The 20190-nt window shown below is 34.2% G+C and overlaps 1 protein-coding gene across 4 annotated transcripts in view; it reads right to left on the bottom strand.

The window, feature by feature from the left end:
- The window catches only part of PTPRZ1 (protein tyrosine phosphatase receptor type Z1), a 192512-nt gene that overhangs the window by 26825 nt on the left and 145497 nt on the right, over nt 1–20190 (bottom strand). For 2 of the 4 annotated variants that reach the window (XM_015134780.3, NM_001278382.1), the window contains 5 exon segments: nt 16338–16482; nt 6741–6832; nt 3458–3543; nt 919–939; nt 655–751 (listed from right to left, as the gene is read on the bottom strand). In XM_015134780.3, coding sequence (XP_014990266.3) covers nt 655–751; nt 919–939; nt 3458–3543; nt 6741–6832; nt 16338–16482 — 441 coding nt within the window. 4 annotated transcript variants of the gene reach the window in all.

Genomic DNA, 20190 nt, shown 5'->3' with positions numbered 1-20190 from the left:
GAATATAAACAAAAATAATAGGGAATAAATGCAACCAGAAGTGCTGTAAGACGACAGAAGAAAGACAGTAATTTCATACAGAAATATTAGGTAAAATTGCACTAATGAAAAAAGCCAGATAGCTGCTCATTGAAGAGAAGGGGAGAGAGAATGGCTAAGAAAACAAAGAGAAAGAAAGAATTAAAAGAAAGAATCCAACTAATTCCTTGTAGGACCCCAGAAAGAATGCCAAGAAAGGGAGGAAACAGGTAAAGGTAGAAGAAAAAAGAGAAAGTTGAAAGAAAATGTCATTCGGTTGGTAAATTCACACAGAAGTAAGCAAATCCTAGGTGAAAATAGGACCAAGTCGTATATATAACGACAAAAACCACAAAGAGACATGTACAGTCCATGAAAGAAAAAACAAAAGAAAGAACTGGATTAAAATTCAAGTTTGTTTTGTTTAAATGCAACAGATGTTATTAATTGCAGAAGGAATTTAAGTCAGAGTGATATAATGCTACATATTATCTAACACAAGTCTTACTATTCCCTGATAAAAAGGCCACGAAATAGCCACACTAAGGTCAGCTCTCAGATGACTTCAGGACATTTTTAAAAGGGACCAAAATGGCAATGATATTGAAGTCAGAGCCGATTTAAGAATATACTTACAGGCAACGATATTTATGTATCGATTCTTGTGCTTGTTGTCTGGGTGGTTGGAGCTGTCTGCTGTAATACCTAAGTCAACAGTACAGCTCTGCACTTCCTGTAAAAAATTATAGGTAAACCATTTTAACACACATTCTTTCAAACAACGTGCCTTAAATTATAATAAGGAAGACAAAACAAACACAATAATCTATCAAATGAAATTTTTTTAAATGTTACAACTACTTCTTGGCTAAAAGAAAATGCAGTGAAATAATGCCTTACCTGGTAAAACTCTTTCAGTGTCTAATGAGGGAATGAATGCCAAAAAAGTAAAGAAATCAAATTCCACAGCACACGACAAATGAGAAAAAAAAGCGTTCATATTAGGTTTACAATGGAAAACTATGATCATGCAATAAATAACATTTGTCAAATACTAACACAACAGAATGTTTCAAACAGTTGCATGCAAATCAAAATGTCTAATAATTTGGAACTTTAAGATTATGTAAAAGAAAAAATAACACTTTTAAAAGGAGATAGTGACGTCATAATATGATGATTTTAAAAATGCAGATGAGAGGAACCACATATTTCATGATACATTTTGTCATATTAGTCAGATTGGCTAATATCCAAATTTTATTTTATTTGACCATAGTAGCACTATTTGAAACTCTGAATTAGTGGTATGCTTTTTTGTTTTTATTTTTTTGGGGGGTTATTTTAAAAAGTAAACAGCTTCCTATTAGGTGGTTTGTAACAGATTTAAGGCTATCAAAACATTAATCATTTCCTAAAAATTTTAAAAGTCATACACACTACATCATTTTGTAACAAAATTTAGATAGCATAACCCTTTAAATATTTAATTAGTAGATCTTTTTGTTTAAACTTTAATAAGTACAGAAAACTGATTTCTGCCAATTTTTTTTATGAAAAATGAGTTAATATGCCTTCAGAAATATTTTCTAACTATATATATCAGTTTAGAATTTATAATTATTTAGTATTATATAATAAAATAAAAACCTTGTAATTTCTGAGAAAGTCAATAACCCAAATACAAATCTGATTCATCAGCAAATGGCCCAGTCTCTCTCCACAGAACCTTTTAAGGCTTCTTTTGCAGCAAGTCATTCTGAATAATTAAAAGCAATTTGATGTATGAACCACTTAAAAGGTATAACACTATTAGTTACTAAGCTAATTATTCAGTTAATGAAAACTTTTTTGAATCAGGCAGTGAGTTAAAAGAGATGGAATTAAGAAAAAACTTTTAAAGTGAAAACATGAGGTTATGTTATTAATTTAATTATTTTGGACTGCTTAATAATATTCAAAATGATTTTATAGTTATGAAAACCATGAATCTGCATATGTTGTCAGTGACTTATACTATAAATTGTCTATTTTTTTCTTATTTTGTTGGATGTTAGCCTGATAATTTCTATCAGTTAACACTGAAATTAACATTGAGTTAACACTATAGCATGCATAACCTCTAGTCTATCAAAATAATAAAAAATAATTTGATGTTTTAGACATGTAATTCTTTATCTTAGTACTGCCTCACACTGCTTTCTTATTCAATGTAGCTATGATTCAGATTTCTTTTAGAATCAAATAAATTGGCTTCTATTATTTTTAAGTTAGTAAAAACATATCATACCTCTCTTTCTTTTGATTTCTTAAAGCTTTCTAATCTATAACATTTTGCCTCCCCAAATAAATCATGATGGGTGTGAGTCCTGGGAAGCAATTGCTGGGTGCAGTGGGGAAAGAAAATCAGGAGAGAGTGGATATTATGATTAGGCTCACAGCTCAAAGTACTTCAAAGAGGGAGGTCCACAGAGCCACTGGGGTTAGGAGAGAGGGAAGCAAAAATGCAATACGAAAGCTCTCTAGTCGGGAATGGCCAGAGGGGAGGCTGAAGACTGCTTGCCTGCTCACAGCTACAATGGAAAGGACATGAGTTTTTAAATCACAAACTTCGCTATTTATCAGTTGTTAATTAAGTTCTACGAAGTTTGATTTCATCAATAACATGAATAGAAATAATAACACGTAACTCCCAGAGATGGGTGAAAGTTGAATGTGAAAGTACAAAGTCCAATGACATATAAGAAGGTGTTCACAAAGGATAGCTTTTATTTTTGTGGTTTTTATTGTTACCTTTGTGCTTATAGCTCTGTATTTTGAAACATCTGCTTAGCTGATAGTTCAATGGGCCATGATAAATTTGCGGTAAATTTTCTCTGCCCTCCTATCTAAGAGTATTTTAACAGAATATCATTGGAAAAACTTACTGATTTTGAAGTTTAAATTTTTTTTAGAAATGCGTATTTTCTTGAAAAGAAGATACATTTTTTACCTGGTATAATGAAAGTGTTATCTAAATGCTTTTGCATACACTGGTGTACAAATCACAGTTAAGAATTTTTAGGTAATTTGGCTGGAAATCATGAAATTTAGTAGTTTAGTATAATTTATATAATTTAGAAAATTAAAAAGGATCACTGTTATTAATCCAGATTTTAAAAAGAATATTAAAGATTTGTACTTTATGGAAGAAAATGAACAATTTTTTCTTTTTATTTTTCCACAAGTACAACTTGGCTTTTAAAATAGAAAACCAATTTTCTAAATTATATGGTAACTATAACACATCTCCTAAACACATACGTAATTACGGAACTAACATTTTTACTAGAAATGCAAATGGTTTCACTATCTTTAGGTCAAGAAATAGTCTATTGCTGATTCTTTTAAATATACTATTTTCTATATATTATTTAAAATAGACATATTAAAATCATACCTCAAATTCTTCAGTAAACCCACTACTTGCATGTAAGTCTGCAACATGCTTTGGAAAGTGCTTTATTGGAATTGCTCCAACATCATCTACAGGAAAAAAAAAATTGTGTTAGAAAGCATAATTTAACAGAAATAAACGTTCCTGTTATTTATAAAGTAGCTTCTGAAACAACTTCAAAGTTCAATTATTTGTATAATTCCAACTAAATCTCAGCATTCAATTGTTAAGCAACAATTATCGATTTTCTCTACATTTATTATCAATCAAAACCTGTATTTCAGAAATCTGATTTGTTCAGCAATCTCTTTTCCATCTATACCCTAAAGATAAAATCATTCATTTTCAATGTTAATTTATAAATACCACCATAGCCCCACTCCTTATCAGTGGACTGCATCTTTTGATAGACAACTTTCTTTAACAAGCCTGGATGTTGCATGTAAATTCTGAGAAAAAAATGCAGAAATAATATAGTTTCAATTTTACCGTGGACCAAGCATAATAGTGCAATTTCAGTTTTATAAAACTGTACAATTTAATGTCTTACAGTCAAATAGTCAGATGTTTACATTTGAAAACATTTTTTCCTTCTCTCTATAAATAATAGAAAACATTTATATGTCAAATATTCATTAAGGATAATGTCAAAAGCCTTTGGGACTTTTAATCTGTAAAATTTCAAGAATTCTAACTTGAAAATATGCTACGTAAACAAAGTCATTGGATCTGTTAATTAATTGTGAAGGGGCCAAGTTATTTTAACTGGCCTGATTTTTTTTTTTTCTTTTCCTGGAAAGACTTTCTTAGACTGAACATATTACTAGTTCATAGTATACAATTTTACAAGTGATTTCTCTGACAAGGAAACATCAAACACATTTCACTAGGAACAGTTATTTATATCAACAGATGTTCAGTATTTAGGCCATCTAATATTTTAAAGCTTCAGTTACCAAGAATTTGCTGATAAAAAAAATTGGAATCCATCTGTTCTCTCTCTTAGATGAGTGGATCTGAATACTAAAATTGAATTAGTCAGTCAAGCTTAAGAAACACTAGACAAAGGTGTAATTCTACCTTCACACTTATAGAAGGATCTTGCTTCGAAGAAGCTTTTATAATTAGATAAGAAAACAGAGATGATTTGTCACATGGAAGTCATTAGTCTTAGTAAATGTCCTTCAAACCCCTTGATGTTATCCTGCACAGCTAACCTCCTTTTATAAGTAGACTACTACCTTTTATTGACAGTCAGGTATTCTGGTAATTTCTTTTATTAATTGGTCTGCATGTAAGTGAGACTAACATTCATTTTGCTTTCTGATTTTTACACGAAAACATGCATATTGAGGTGATCAAGAGGGAATCTTTGAGAGCTGAACAAATGAAATAAGGAAATGCCCTTGGATCACCACTCTTTTGATTTTCAAAACAGGGCAGTTTGGATCTCCTGGGCTAGGTTCTGATTTTGCATTATTTTATTTATTAAAAACAAACCATGGGCTGCGCGCGGTGGCTCACGCCTGTAATCCCAGCACTTTGGAAGGTCGAGGCGGGCGGATCACAAGGTCAGGAGATCGAGACTATCCTGGCTAACACGGTGTAACCCCATCTCTACTAAAAATACAAAAAATTAGCTGGGCGTGGTGGCGGGGCCTGTAGTCCCAGCTATTCGGGAGGCTGAGGCAGGAGAATGTCGTGAACCCCGGAGGCGGAGCTTGCAGTGAACCGAGATTGCGCCACTACACTCCAGCCTGGGCAAAGAGTGAGACTCCGTCTCAAACAAAACAAAACAAAACAAAAAAACCATGTTGGACTTTGAATAAAATTTTAATTAATTTGCATACCCATGCTGACGGGGTATGCAGAAGAGACATGTTTGGAAGTGAAGGGAATCAAAATGGAACAGATAACTGAGAGCTGTTGGTCTAAAAATTCTAAATAAGTTAATGAGACACTGTAGTACTAAAATAACAGTATTTTAATATAAACTAGAAAAATAAATAAAACACTGGTGCTTAAAGACACAGACGTGACAAAAGAGGAAAAATAGCAAACACTGTAATTCCTAAGTTTATAAGGCACAAAAAGAAAATATCATACATAGTTAAATATATAAATAATATATATCATATATGATATAAACATATAACAAACATCAACATATAAATGTAAAATATAAATAAAATGTTTGTCTTTTTTTCTGTTTTTTTTAAGTCATGAGATTTCAGAGGATAACATCATGTAGAACTCGAGCCTCTAGCAATAGAATATGGAGCATCAGTCAGAGAATTTAAAAAGTGCCATCTATAAAATGGTCCCATAGATGAATTTCTCCTTTTGTATTCCTAGTTTCTTAAGTTCTCTTCCTTTTATTGTCCTCTATTTTCCAGATCACACAATTCTAGACCACTATTTTTTGTTGTCACTTTTCAATCTAAGACATTATAAAATGTCAATTAAATCAGTGGCTTGAATATGCAATATGTTCACGTAGCAAACCTGCACATGCAACCCTTGAATTTATATTAAAAATGACTGGCTATGATTTTACTTATAGTGTAAACTCTAGGGTTAATGGATGACTTTATCAAAATGACCCTGGCTACCTTTGAATACTGTTATTCAGATAAATTATGACAAAAATAGCTAAAGTCTTCCCAAATATTCAACTGTTCAACATTCTGAGAGATTTTTTCAAGCAGCCATACATTCTTTGTGTTCATGGCTTTTCCTACTATTACCACCACAATTTTATAGATCTTTTTTTCTAATGTAGGTTAAAAAACAAAAACAAAAACCACCTTTTCTCACATAAACTCAAGTAATCAGAAAGGAACAAGACTTTATCCTTATTTTTGTCATTTTCTTCCCATCCACATTTTCTGCATTGACTTAATCTGACTTTTGTTGCTTGGGTTTCCATGACTTAATCTGACTTTTGTTGCTTGGGTTTCCATTAACATAATGGGAATGAGTAAAAGTCACCATTATTCTTAACTAATATTTTATTGCTATAAATGTTTTTAACATAATACACCTGAACAATTATAAATTAATTTTGCAATATCATCTTTATGGTTAAGAATGTTTAAAATTAATGAGGACAGAATATAAACCTGAGTACCTCAAACATGATGTAATAAATATTTGGGGCAACACAAAAATTTACTAATCTACATTATAGCAATTTGCATAGTGTACCAGTAAAAACAAACCTTTCAACATTGTGCTTTTTGTTCAATATCTACCAGCTACTCATGGTCACACTTTAAGCCATTACCTGAAATTGGAAAGATAGGTGTTGGAGGTGTGGATATTACTCTAGGGGATGTGCTGTCCTCTAAGTAAAAGTGTGCAGTCTGGAAGCATTTCCTGGAAATAAAAGAAAACAATTTATACTACTAGTTGCTATGGATAATAAGACAATTTCTGAGCTGCTTGAAAATTATGACAGAAATCTCCAGAATTAAAACAAAAGCAGGTATACACCCAGAAGAGGGATTGCTGGATCTACATCCATTTTAACAAATTACAAGATATTAAGTTATAAAATTTATCTCAGTTTACCTGCACCAGATGCAGAAGAGCAAGTAGATATCAGGCATGCTAGAAGCACAGATAGAATTTGAAGTTGTAGCTGGGTTCAAAGTACTGAATGATACTTTGTTAATATAGGAAACCTCAATGCCCCACACATTCTTCCATTGTGGCTATAATACCAAAAAATGTCCTGTCATCTTGGATAGAGCCAGAGAAGAAAAGAAATAATGTCTGAAGCTATTTTCACTCAATATTTAAATGACCATGTCCTTCTGAGCATATACAGCTGCTAGCAAAAAGCAACAAGCTATGTAGAAATGAACTACGTAGAAATTAACTACACAGTGCATAGTACATAGAAATGAACTATGAACTATGTAGAAATGAAACTACACAGTGGTAACATTTTGATGAAAAAAGAAAGTAGTTTTATGCTGTAATAATGGAGGAATGACAGAACTTAAATGGGAAAACAATGAGCATACGACCAAAAACAGGGGTGATTTTCTTTCCAACAGATGCTAGCTTTGTTGATGAGGGTTTCGAGAATGAATATATTCAGATTCAATGACAATTATGATCTACAATGTCACCCGAATCTATTTTCATTCGGATAGTAACAGTAACATCTGGTAAGAACACACCACAAACTATCAAGAAGAGCAAAGAACCAACTACTGCTATAAACTAATGCCAACCATCTTTAATTTTAAAAAATTGGATAATTAAAACTGCTAATGACACTCTTTGATGTAGGTCATTTAATTTATTTGGAGTAATATTCATGAGTGGTTAAACTGAAACACTTGAGTTCTGTTTGACTGAAAAAGCCAATCTCACTTTCCATCTAAACCTTCAAGCTACAAGGCATTTATCCTAATGAGTTTTAATGTAACATTTCTTATTACATAGTGACACACCTAAGTCTTTATTTTTTCTAGTAAATTACTTCCTTTAGATAAAATTCTTGAATGGCTTCTCACTGCAATTAGAATTACATTCAGTTACATTAGCAAGGGCTTTAAGACCTTTTTAAACCCTGACCTGGCCCCCACCTACTTCAGTAGTTTCCTTTCCTGCAATTCTCTCCCTCACCCACAAGTATCCAGCCCACACTGGTCCTCTCCTTCACCTCTGAAGAAGTCCTGTCAGTAGCATCTCAGGGCCTTGGCTCTTGCCATTCCCCCGGCTTCCTGCCTCTTCCCATCACTTTTGCAGTGGCCCAAATGCCAATCCCTCTGACTCCTCCCGCTAAGTGTCAGGGCATCCCACTGAGTCACTATTCTTTGCCCTTTTGTTTGCTCTATGGCACATCACTATTTGAAATACTGTTATTTAAGTTTTTATTTGTTTTCCATGTTTATAATTGGTCTCTTCTCATCAGAAGGTAAGCCTCACAAGGCAAACTACTTTGTCTCAATCATTGCAGTGTTAGTCTTTAGTGCTCGGGAGCATGTGTGTCACGCTGGAGGTAACCCCGAAGCATTTCTCTGATGAATGAACTTCTATAAGTAGGAGTAGTGTAAAATTATATAGTTTACTTATAACCTTAATGTCACAAGCAAATAAACAAAAAACTGAAAGCAATGACGTACACAGCAAAATTGGTCATCTGCTGTGGTAGTGTAAGCCTTTGATAATCACACCTGAGAGAAGATACATTGAGAGAACATAGAAATAACTTCAAGAGTGAGCAAGTCATATAAGAGAAAGGTGAGTGGATACAGAAACAAGTGTCAAAGGGACCCTCCTAACTAGGTAAATATCCTGGAAAGTGGAGATTACAGCAGACTGATGAGGAATGAGAGACATGCGGGCCACAGAAACTATCCTACAGAAGGCCCACATGAGCAGAATTGAAACCAGATTGTGGCAGAACCTATGGAGAAAGTTTGGCTTATCTGTGCAACTATGAATGGAGCATGTTCTGATATATTGATATGGAAACACTGGACTTGATACATGCTTTTAAGATCACAGAATTAAAATCCCTTTGATTTCTCCAAAATATAGTTACACAAGCTGGTGAAATGTTTTGAAAAATATTTCAATGAACCTTAACATTGTAAAATGCCTTTAAAAAGCTAGTGCAATATCACAGCTGATACAAGAATCCCTTCAACAGCATCTCTAACCTATGGTTAAGAAGGTCCAGTCTGAATACCTTCAGTGAGAAGGAGATCACTCCTTTTGAATCCTCCTTATTTGCTAGATTTTTTTTTTTTTTTTTTTTTTTTTGGGTCTTCTACTAACTCAAAACTCATTCCCTTCTAAGTACTCAATGGTACTCAAAGAACAGGTCTTCCTGCTCCACTGTTAAAGCGCTAATGGGTTCACATCTATCTTTTACTTTTGCTCATGTATTCTAGTTATATATTTTACAGATATTTAGATTATAATACCCAAGGTTTCTCAATACTTAAACGCTACCTGTCTGTGGTCCTCACCCTGTTAGACTTTTCTTTTGAAGTTTATACTCTAATAATATAACATTGTAGATAAATAAACCTGCCTTTTATCTCCTAACTCAGTATTTACATACTCTGCTTTAAACATACCTCTCCTTCTAACCAAAGTATCTCACTCACCAATATGCCAGGCAAACACTGTCTTCTTTCAAGACAGCTCAGAGGTATCTTCTCTGTGAAATGGGCTTTCATTTCCTAAGTGGCCTTTAACACCGCAGCTTCTCCTTTTCTACTGCACCTAACCCAAATTTCTATTCACATAAGCCTATATAAAGACTGTTTTGGCTGGGCATGGTGGCTCACGCCTGTAATTCCAGCACTTTGGGAGGCCGAGGCGGGCGGATCACCTGAGGTCGGGAGTTCCAGACCAGCCTGACCAACATGGAGAAACCCTGTCTCTACTAAAAATACAAAAAATTAGCCAGGTGTGGTGGCGCATGCCTGTAATCCCAGCTTCTCAAGAGGCTGAGGCAGGAGAATCGCCGGAACCAGGGAGGCGGAGGTTGTGGTGAGCTGAGATCGCACCACTGTACTCCAGCCTGGGCAACAACAGCGAAATTCTCTCTCTCAAAAAAAAAAGACTGTGTTGAAAAATATACTTAATCATCTAAGAGCAATCTTCATTTCCTGGACATTATTTTACATTATTTAAGTATTTTTCCTTAATTGGTGGTTAGTGTAATTATTTTCTAATATATTTGTTTTGTGCTTATATTTTTATTACGTTTTTAAAAGATGGGACCATATCTCTTGATTTTATGTAAAACCGACTCTTAATACTGTGCCAGTAGTAGAATAGGTGTTCAAGATTTGTTGAATGATTAGATGGATTTCCAGTAGCAAGTAAATCCCACCAATCACATGTTGTTCAGCTGCATCCTGGATTCTCTTTACCTACCTTAGCCTCAAATGGGATAACTTGAAATCTCAAAGCATTTTGGAGGGAGATATGAGATATTCAGGTAGAGAAGGATAGATGAATGGGTGGCTAGATGGGCAGATGGGTCGACAGAGGATGTACCAATAACTATGACTTAATGGGAAGAAGGCAGCATCTCATAGAATATAAAACGGTAAATTAAAACATGTTGGCATTGAGGTTGAATATGTTGCTAATGTTCACTGTACTGTGGGTAAATACCAATTCTACTCTTGTCACAAACAAATAAACAAATCTGTAATCAAATATTTTTTGGTTCTAGGAAATAAGTAGCCCAATAACACTACTTGGCATTAATTTCCCAAAAGGTCCTTATAAATAATACCAAAAAGCTGGTAAGTGAAAAAAATTAAGATAGTATAGGCTAAATTATGGATGAAGGTCATTTGCATATTGGTTAGTTATACTTTGTAGTGCAGTTTTATACAGCATGTGACAGTACACTTAAAAGGCAATCTGGTACCAGAAGGCCTCCATTCTGGGTTAGTAGGCATCTTCAGTGACCCACAAATTTGAGTTTAAGATCAAGAGAGAATTCATATTGCTTTTCTCCTCCCTACCCCCAGCCAAAACAATTGTGTTTATGTGAAGTCCTTTTCTATATTGCTTTTCATCGTGTGCCATTTGGTTGGGTGTACCTTTGGTACTTTTCAGGTTCTAACTCTTAAAAAAGCTTTCAAAAATTTGTCTTCCAAAAAAAAAAAACCTTTTGAAAATCTTCCTTGTTGAAGTCATTTTTGCATCTTAGAAACTTATGGTATGGCTCATGTAAATTATACCATAAAACATCTGGAAAATGATTTCAAGGCATATTATTTAATGTATGACAAGATTCAGTATCTGTAGTCCATCTGTTCGGTATAAGCAGTGAATGTCTTCACGTCTATGTGCTAAGTGTTGATAACTACGTCACCTGCTAATTATCCATCAGGCGTGATGAAGAAAGTGATGACTGTTTTAAACTTGTAGACATAGGTCCTATCAATCAATGGTAATCTGATTATTTAATTTACGCCTTTTCATCACAGTCTTTATAATGAAAACCTAGAAATGTGTATTATTCCATTCCTGGGTCTGGCTACAATCTTTTTTTTTTTTTTTTGAGACGGACTTTCGCTCTTGTTGCCCAGGCTGGAGTGTAATGGTGTGATCTCCGCTCACCGCAACCTCCGCCTCCCAGGTTCAAGTGATTCTCCTGCCTCAGCCTCCCAAGTAGCTAGGATTAAAGTCATGTGACACCATGCCCGGCTAAATATATATATATGCACACACACATATATATATCTATTTATTTTAAAATACATATATATTTACATAAAATCAAGATAATTATATATATTATATATATATATTTTTATATGCATAAATATATATCTCTCTCATATATATATATCCCAAAGTGCTGGCATTACAGGCGTGAGTCACCCACCGTGCCTGGCTGGCTACAATCTTAAAGATGATCTAGTGAACCCACCCAAATGGTAAACAAGAGAAACCAAGTCCTAGGTGGGTAATTGAAATGCCCAAGGCCATATAGCACATGCTGGGCAGAACTAGGAAAGATAACTGGATTTTCTCACTTTGAATTTGTTCTGTCTTTTGGCTAAAATCTGCTTCCTCTGAAGGTTTATATAAAATATAAGGGGAATATCTCGAGTTAGGTAAACTAGGCAAAATAGAAGATTTATTATAAAACTTTAGGATTAATATCTCATTAAAAATAGGTTAGAAACATACTTAAATATTTTCTTCTAAGAATTTTATAGTTCTTACACTGACATCTATGGTCCCTTATGAGTTCATTTTTGTGTATAGTGTTAGAAAAAGGTTCAACTTGACTTTCTGTATGTGGATATTCAATATTCAATTGTCCTAGCACTATCTGTTGGAAGGACTATTCTTTGCCCATTGAAAAGTCTTAGGATCCTTTTCTAAAATCCATTGATCGTAAACATAAGATTTCTGGGTTCTCAGTTCAATTCTATTGAACTATATGTCTGTTCTCATGGCAGTACCAGACTTTCTTGATTCCTGTAGCTTTTCATTAAAGTTTTGTAACTGGGAAGCATGAGTCCTTTAATTTTGTTAAATACTTAGACAAAAATCTAGGAGTAAATCAACGTGGTGCTGGGTTAGGCAATGCCTTCTTAGATATGATACTGAAAGTGCAAGCAATAGGAGAAAAAATAGATGAATTGGGCTTCATCAAAATTAACAACTTTTCCACTTTAAAAAAGATACCATCATGAAAGTGAGAAGATAACTCACAGAATGGAAGAAAACAATTGCAAACCAGATATCTGATAAGATCTAGACTTGTATCTAGAATATATAAAAACACACAACTCGGGTTCTCCTCTTTCAGCTTTGGAGGCCCCCTCCCTCTGTCTCTGTACGGGGAGCTTCTTCCTTCTGCCTTCTCCTATCTTTCTTGCCTATTAAACTCTCTGCTCCTTAAAACAAAACAAACAAACAAAACCACAACTCAACAATAGAAAGACAAATAACCCAATTAAAAAATAGGCAGCAAAGAATTTGAACACATATTTATCCAAAAAAGATATACAACTGTCCAACAAGCACACAAAAAAACACTCAACATCATTATGGAAATAGTAGAACACTTTAAAAACCGTTGAATCATACACTTTAAAGAGGTGAGTGTGACGATATTTTAATATTACCTAATTAAGCTGTTTAAAAAAGTTTAAATATATAAACTTGGAAAAATTCATAAGGACTACATTACTATTAGCACTGTTATTGGTATGACATTAGATTTTTAAACCTTTTCTCAGGCTGTAGCTTTTACAAAGGTCTAAAATGTTTATATATTGGCTAGTGAAATCATATTATTTACAAATTAGCTTCACTGGAATTTGAATAATTCACATAAACCTTGAAGAATGAACTAAAACTATCATCTTGTGATTCAGCACATAATACCCCTAGTATATTGTGTTACCAAAATTTATATATTTTAGTGAATTAACTTCAAACAGATGTTAGTACGTCAGATACCTAACATTACTTAACATTTCAAAATAGTTAAGATTGACAGTTTTTATCAGAACATTTAATAGATATAAAACATATACATAAAACCATCAAAGTGATTTTTTTTTTTTTTAGACAGTGTCTTACTTTGTTGCCCAGGCTGGAGTGCAGTGGCATAATCATAGCTCACTGTACCCTTGACCCCTGGGCTCAAGTGATCCTCCAACCTCAGTCTCCTGGGAAGCTAGGAGTATGGTATGCCCTACCATGCCCAGCTAAATTGTTTATTTTTATTTTTTTTGTAGAGATGGAGGTCTCACTATGTTGCCTGGGCTGGCCTCAAACTCATGGCCTCAAGTGATCTACTTACTTCACCTTTGCAAATTGCTGGGATTACAGGTGTGAGCCACTGTGCCTGGCCAAAATACTCATATATATTTTACACTATTACACTCTGCATTCAAGGTACCTAAAGTGCTATTTGTGAAGAAAAAAGAAATATCTTAGTGAAGGTCAAATTAATATATTTTTGACTGGTGATTTTATCTTTTCCCCATATAATACAGACAAAATGACCCATTACTAATAGAAGATAGAAACCTCTCCAGATTTTAATTTTCCATGAACTATCAAATTGTATTAAATAAGATACTGATTTCCAAATTTTCAGAAAATATACTTGAAATATTAAGTAACAGAGATTAAGGAACTAATTTCAATCTTATAAATCTTCTGACATCTTTATTGGAACTTTATACTAGCACTATTTACTATGAAGCAGAATTAGTCATATTCTCCATCTTATTTTCAATTTTTAACACAGACTCTCATTAATTAAAAAAGTAGTTTGGTAGGGAAAATCAGACTAGATAGAAACCTGTAATCTGAATACACATATCAACGTGGTAAAAAATTTGGTCAACAAGTTCAGTGGGGAATGGGGAGAAAAGCAATATTTATTTTTGTTGAACACACATTTATGGATTATGTGTTAAGTTCAAAGCACTCTGCTAAGCATGAAATATTTAGCCAAAAAAAAAAAAACAAAAAACGAAAAAACCCTTTGGCAATTATTGGAATCACTAGGATACAGACTAAAGAAACCAGGTTTGTTTGTTTCTTGTTATGAACAAAATAGACTCCTGAGCCACGTGGGGTAACAAAAGCATGATCTGTTCTCCATAGTGTGCAGTCTACTCTGTTCTAGTAAAGGAAGTCAGATATGAAATACAGTTGATCGTGAAGACGTTCTACCCTAGCCAACCCATGTCCAACTACACACAACTATTAATACATGCTCCAGGCCTCACTGTATCCGAAACATCCAATAGCTTTTACTCAAAAGACAGCTCATCTCTACTTCCCGATCTTTGCACCTGCTGTGTCCCTGCCTGGGATGCCCTTTTCCTTTCCTTTCTGACTTCCACGGAGCTTGAGTCCTATATTTTAGTTTATACTTACCCTGATCATTCTGGCCTACCATGCTTCTTTGTTCTCTGACTACTTTCAGCCCTAGATTTCAACTGCTATGCATACACTTTTGTGTAATATTTTATACGTGTTTGTTTTTTTTTTGTTGTTTTTTTTTTGAGACGGAGTCTCGCTCTGTTGCCCAGGCTGGAGTGCAGTGGCGCAATCTCGGCTCACTGCAAGCTCCGCCTCCCGGGTTCACACCATTCTCCTGCCTCAGCCTCCCGAGTAGCTGGGACTACAGGCGCCCATCACCAAGCCCGGCTACATTTTTTGTTTTGTTTTTTAGTAGAGACGGGGTTTCACTGTGTTAGCCAGGATGGTCTCGATCTCCTGACCTCGTGATCTGCACGCCTCAGCCTCCCAAAGTGTTGGGATTACAGGCGTGAGCCACTGCGCCCAGCCTATTTTATACGTTTTTATGACAAATTATTTCCCCTCAATAAGCACAGATTTCTTCAAATCACTGACTCTTTTTTCATTCATTTGTTCATTTTTGATATTTCCTGATAGTTAACACAGTACTAGGTATGTGGGAAACAATCAATAAAAATGGTAAATATTTCAGAATAAACCACAAGAATATATTTTGAGAGAACACAGGAAGAATGCTGATAAAGTTAGAGAAAGATGTTGCTAAACAAAAAAAATTATTATCTTCTGAACAAAATTCTCTTTTAAAATAAAAGTATGCTATACTTTATAAAAGTACTATGCTATGCCCTTTCTTGGTTTACACATATGATTCCTTATATCATCATAAAGTCTTTGTTTTCTAACAGACACAGTTATACTGAGCTATGTTCCTAATAAATACACTAATTTGCTGTGTCTTCTGCTTTTCACAGGATGGAAAGCTTATGATTGGTACAATTATTCTTGTCCTTTAAAGGACTTAAGACAGCGAAGTTATATTTCACCCCCAAAGCAAATTACAAAGAATCTTAAATGTCTGTGCATCTTAAGATAGTCATTAACTGTATTCTCTAATTTTATAGTTTAATTGCTTGATTTTACTTTTATGCACAGGTTATCATTTTTATCAGTATGTACAGTTAATACGCATCTTGTACAAACTCTTCTGTCATTGAAAAACAATTTAGTTACTATATAAAAAATGTTTTCTTAATTTTTGGAATTATAACAACTAATGAGAAGCTTAGACTTTTGTTAAATGCTATGATGATGTCCATTAATTAGATTAACATGAAAGTACAACTGTCAAAATACTGTGTTAAATAGTAACAGGTAGAAGTTCCTCCATTTTACCTTTAATTGATGTATGAAGAACAATTAACTCTTTCATTATTGTGCCTTTGGATTCACAAATTTACCTTGAATAAATTAATGGCAGCTCTCAAGGAAAATAAATTTTGAATATGCTTTGAAGACCTTTCAGATGAAATATGGGCAAAATCTGAGCTTTATGAATTAAATTTTCCAAAACAAATACTCAACTTACCTCCAGTAGATGAGAATACCCACAAGAACCACTAGACAGATAAAAGTCAGGGCTGACACGATCACAAGGGGTATAACTGCCTTCTTCTCGGATTCCAGCCCCTCAGCTAGACCAATACGAGACTCATGGCTACTATTACTGGCCTCTGTAGTCGGAGAAAATTGAGAGAATTGATATTTAAGGTAAAGGAAAAGTCACAGCATTTTTCAACCGATTAATTGCAACCTTCATTGCTGTCACTTACCTTTAAAATTTTGACTCTTTGATGTAAAGAATATCTACAATTATAAGCCAATTTAATTAAAACAAAGTTTAAAACGTAAGGCAGGCTATTAGACATGAAGAACTACAACATCCCAGCAGAGACTGGCACCCAGATGGGGTGCCTTGGCAACAGGTAAGCATAACACTGCCTTGAAAAGCCTTGCTAAATAAGAAAAATCAAAGTCGTGAAATTTAAAAAACACTACTGGTTTAAAATAGAATGGTTAGGAAAAACAGCGCTACTTACTGAATCACCATATATATTAATTTTCTAAAATAAATTTAAATAGGATTATTTTTAACCCTCCATTAGGTAAATAGTTAGAAGCAATTAATAATTTCATGAAGAAAAAAATCTTGGGATAACTCTTCTTATATTAGGATAACCTTTCAATCCAGCAATCTATTTCAGTTTTAAATATAGATTGGTTTTAAATGTTATTTTGAGTGCTCTTCTTATCCATTGTTGTATTCTACAAAAAAAATAAAAATGCAATTTCAGGTGAATTGGAGGATTATGTAGATCTAAGAAATTCTTCTGAAATAATGCAAGTGTAAATAATTAAAAGTCCCAATTTGGTCCTTGAGTTAATTTTAAAAGATGACACATGATTATTTTGGGGACCAGTCAGGTACATTATTGCACTAGCACTTTGAAAATCACTTTAACGGCCGGGCGCGGTGGCTCAAGCCTGTAATCCTAGCACTTTGGGAGGCCGAGACGGGCGGATCACGAGGTCAGGAGATCGAGACCATCCTGGCTAACACGGTGAAACCCCCTCTCTACTAAAAAAATACAAAAAACTAGCCGGGAGAGGTGGCAGGTGCCTGTAGTCCCAGCTACTCGGGAGGCTGAGGCAGGAGAATGGCGTGAACCCGGCAGGCAGAGCTTGCAGTGAGCTGAGATCCGGCCACTGCACTCCAGTCTGGGCGACACAGAGAGACTCCGTCTCAAAAACAAAAAAGAAAATCACTTTAACAAGAGATTATCTTCCAAGTTGTTAAAAAAGAGTTTCAGAACTGTGAGTGTTTGTGGCCAGTAACAATCCTTCCTCTTCGTTTGAGGTGTGTTCAGTGGGAAACCAAGATGATTGAGCATGAGAACAGTTTCTAACATGACAGCATGCTGACAGTGCTACAAAAAGCCCTTATCTTATGATAAGGGCTCAAACCACATTTGAGTTTCCCGTCAAAATCTACATGCCTTCTTAGGCACTTGGCACTTTTGATGCTTAAGTAATAGGAGAGAGAGAAACTTCATTTCACTTTAAGTATTTAAGAAAATTGAGACTAATCTAAGTGCACATATATAGCATTAAATATATATCTAATTGGAGAGAACTTAAGATTTAAAATAATAGCTTTCTTCCATTGACCAAGGATGGTAGCAGAAAGGGCCAGGAATTTAATCCACTAATAAAGGAAACGTATCATGCTGGACGCGGTGGCCCACCCCTGTAATCCCAGCACTTTGGGAGGCTGAGACGGGCAGATCACTTGAGGTCAGGAGTTTAAGACCAGTGTGGCCAACATGGTGAAACCCCATCTTTATTAAAAAAAAGAAAAAATACAAAAATTAGCCAGGTGTGATGGCGCATGCTTGTAGCCTCAGCTACTTGGGAAACTGAGGCAGAAGAATTGCTTGAACCCGGGAGGCGGAGGTTCCAGTGAGCTGAGATCATGCCACTGCACTACAGCCTGGGCAACAGAGTGAGACTCTATCTCAAAATAAATAAATAAACAAACAAATAAATAAATGTAATGTATCAAAGGAATATAAATGGCACACACATTTCCCAAGATGTTTGTTCTTATAACTATAAATGCATTTACTAGAAAAAATGGAATTCAAAGGCGTGATTGAAAAATCATAAAACTGTATAAAAAGTGAAAATGTTCTAAGCCAACTCAGCCCTGAGTTGTAGCTAATATTCTTGTGAGAAAAACCCAAGCCTCCATTTTTAAAAATGTTAATCCTAAGCTCTGGCCATTATTTTGTGGAGACTCATCTAGTCACCTAAATAACCTGATGGTGAATGCAATGAGCATTTCCTTATAAAATTTAGAAAAACATCTTATTTTATGCACAGTTGTCTTCACAGTTTTGTCTATTGTAACTATTGTTACCTAGGTGGAAAGTAAGTGTGTCAGTAATAAATGAAAACATTCACTTAGCAAAGTCCTTGGTACCTCATATAGTACAAATGGTGGTTAATATTATTATCTATATCAGTTTTTCTTGACGTGTGATCCCCAGAATAGCAGCATCAACATCGCCATAACTTAGAAATGCAAATTTTGGGTTTCACTCAAACCACACCAAATCTTCTGAACCAGAAACTCTGTGTGTAAGGGTCAGCAATTTGTGTTTTGACAAGTCCTCCAGTTGATTTTGATCTATGTTAAAGTTTGAGAACCAGTGATGTAGATTAATGCATGCACGAAGTAAGCTTATATAATTATGCAGGTCTTCAATGGCCACAAATTTTCAAAGCAACATGTATATGGGTATATATATATATAATTACATATTTCATTTATATATGTATAGCATACATATATATGAGATATGTCCAATCATATATGCAACATATATGTAAGATATTAGTGCATTATATATGTGAATACACCATATACACATATTTATATACAGGCACTGTATACACACATGCACACACATCTAGTCTTGTGTATAGACTTTTCTCAAAAGTGCTCTGGGATATTTGATCTTAAATCCTTTAAGGAGTCAGAATGATCAATCTATGGCATGAAACCTAGCTTTTACACAAGATGGGATATCATATGAAAGCACAATCAGCTGGTTGCTTTGTGTTTTATAATGAGGAACTAATTGTACTGATTTTGTTTTTATTTGAGACTAAAATATCTGTTTTTGTATGGCTCAGTAATATACAGGAGTTACCTAAATTAAAAGATTTAATTTATAGGTAATTAAGAAATAAAAAACTAAGATTACCATTTTAAAATATGTTTTGAGAATAAGATAGTATAATTTTGGTGTTACAATTTAAGCATTACATTTATTTAATTGGTCCCCAACATGAAAGCATAGTCTTTAAGAGAGAGACACCAATAACACATTTCCAGGCTCAGTTTTGTATTTACTCATGTGACCTGGATCAAATAATCTAGTATCTTTGGGTCTCAGTGTACTCATTTATAAATTGTGGATACTAACATTTGCCTTATCTATAGTATTTTGAAGAACATATCCTGTAAATTGTTCTGCATTCTAGAAATACACCATAAAATTTTAAGTTTTAGAGCTAGTCTGCATGCATTTGATGAAGGGATATATTCAATTATTGGATAAGACAGACTACATATGATTTTATAGATACAGTTTTAAAAATAGGCCAGAATTTTCCCCTAATCTTGTTTGATCTTATTTACTTCACTAATTACGTTACTTGATAATGTTGGATGTCATATTCATATTGTTTTATCCTAATTAGTGGGAGAACATACTCTTGATAATTAAATAAATCTAATTAGTGCACTGAAGAGAAACTCGTTGAGCTTTAGTCAATAATTTTAGGTTTAGCATCTCATTATATATATCTTTCTA

This window comes from Macaca mulatta, chromosome 3, assembly GCF_049350105.2.
Source record: "Macaca mulatta isolate MMU2019108-1 chromosome 3, T2T-MMU8v2.0, whole genome shotgun sequence".
NCBI classification, from domain to species: domain Eukaryota; kingdom Metazoa; phylum Chordata; class Mammalia; order Primates; family Cercopithecidae; genus Macaca; species Macaca mulatta.
The sequence above is the reverse complement of the archived record's forward strand: the minus strand, read 5'-3'. Positions and strand labels throughout refer to the sequence as shown.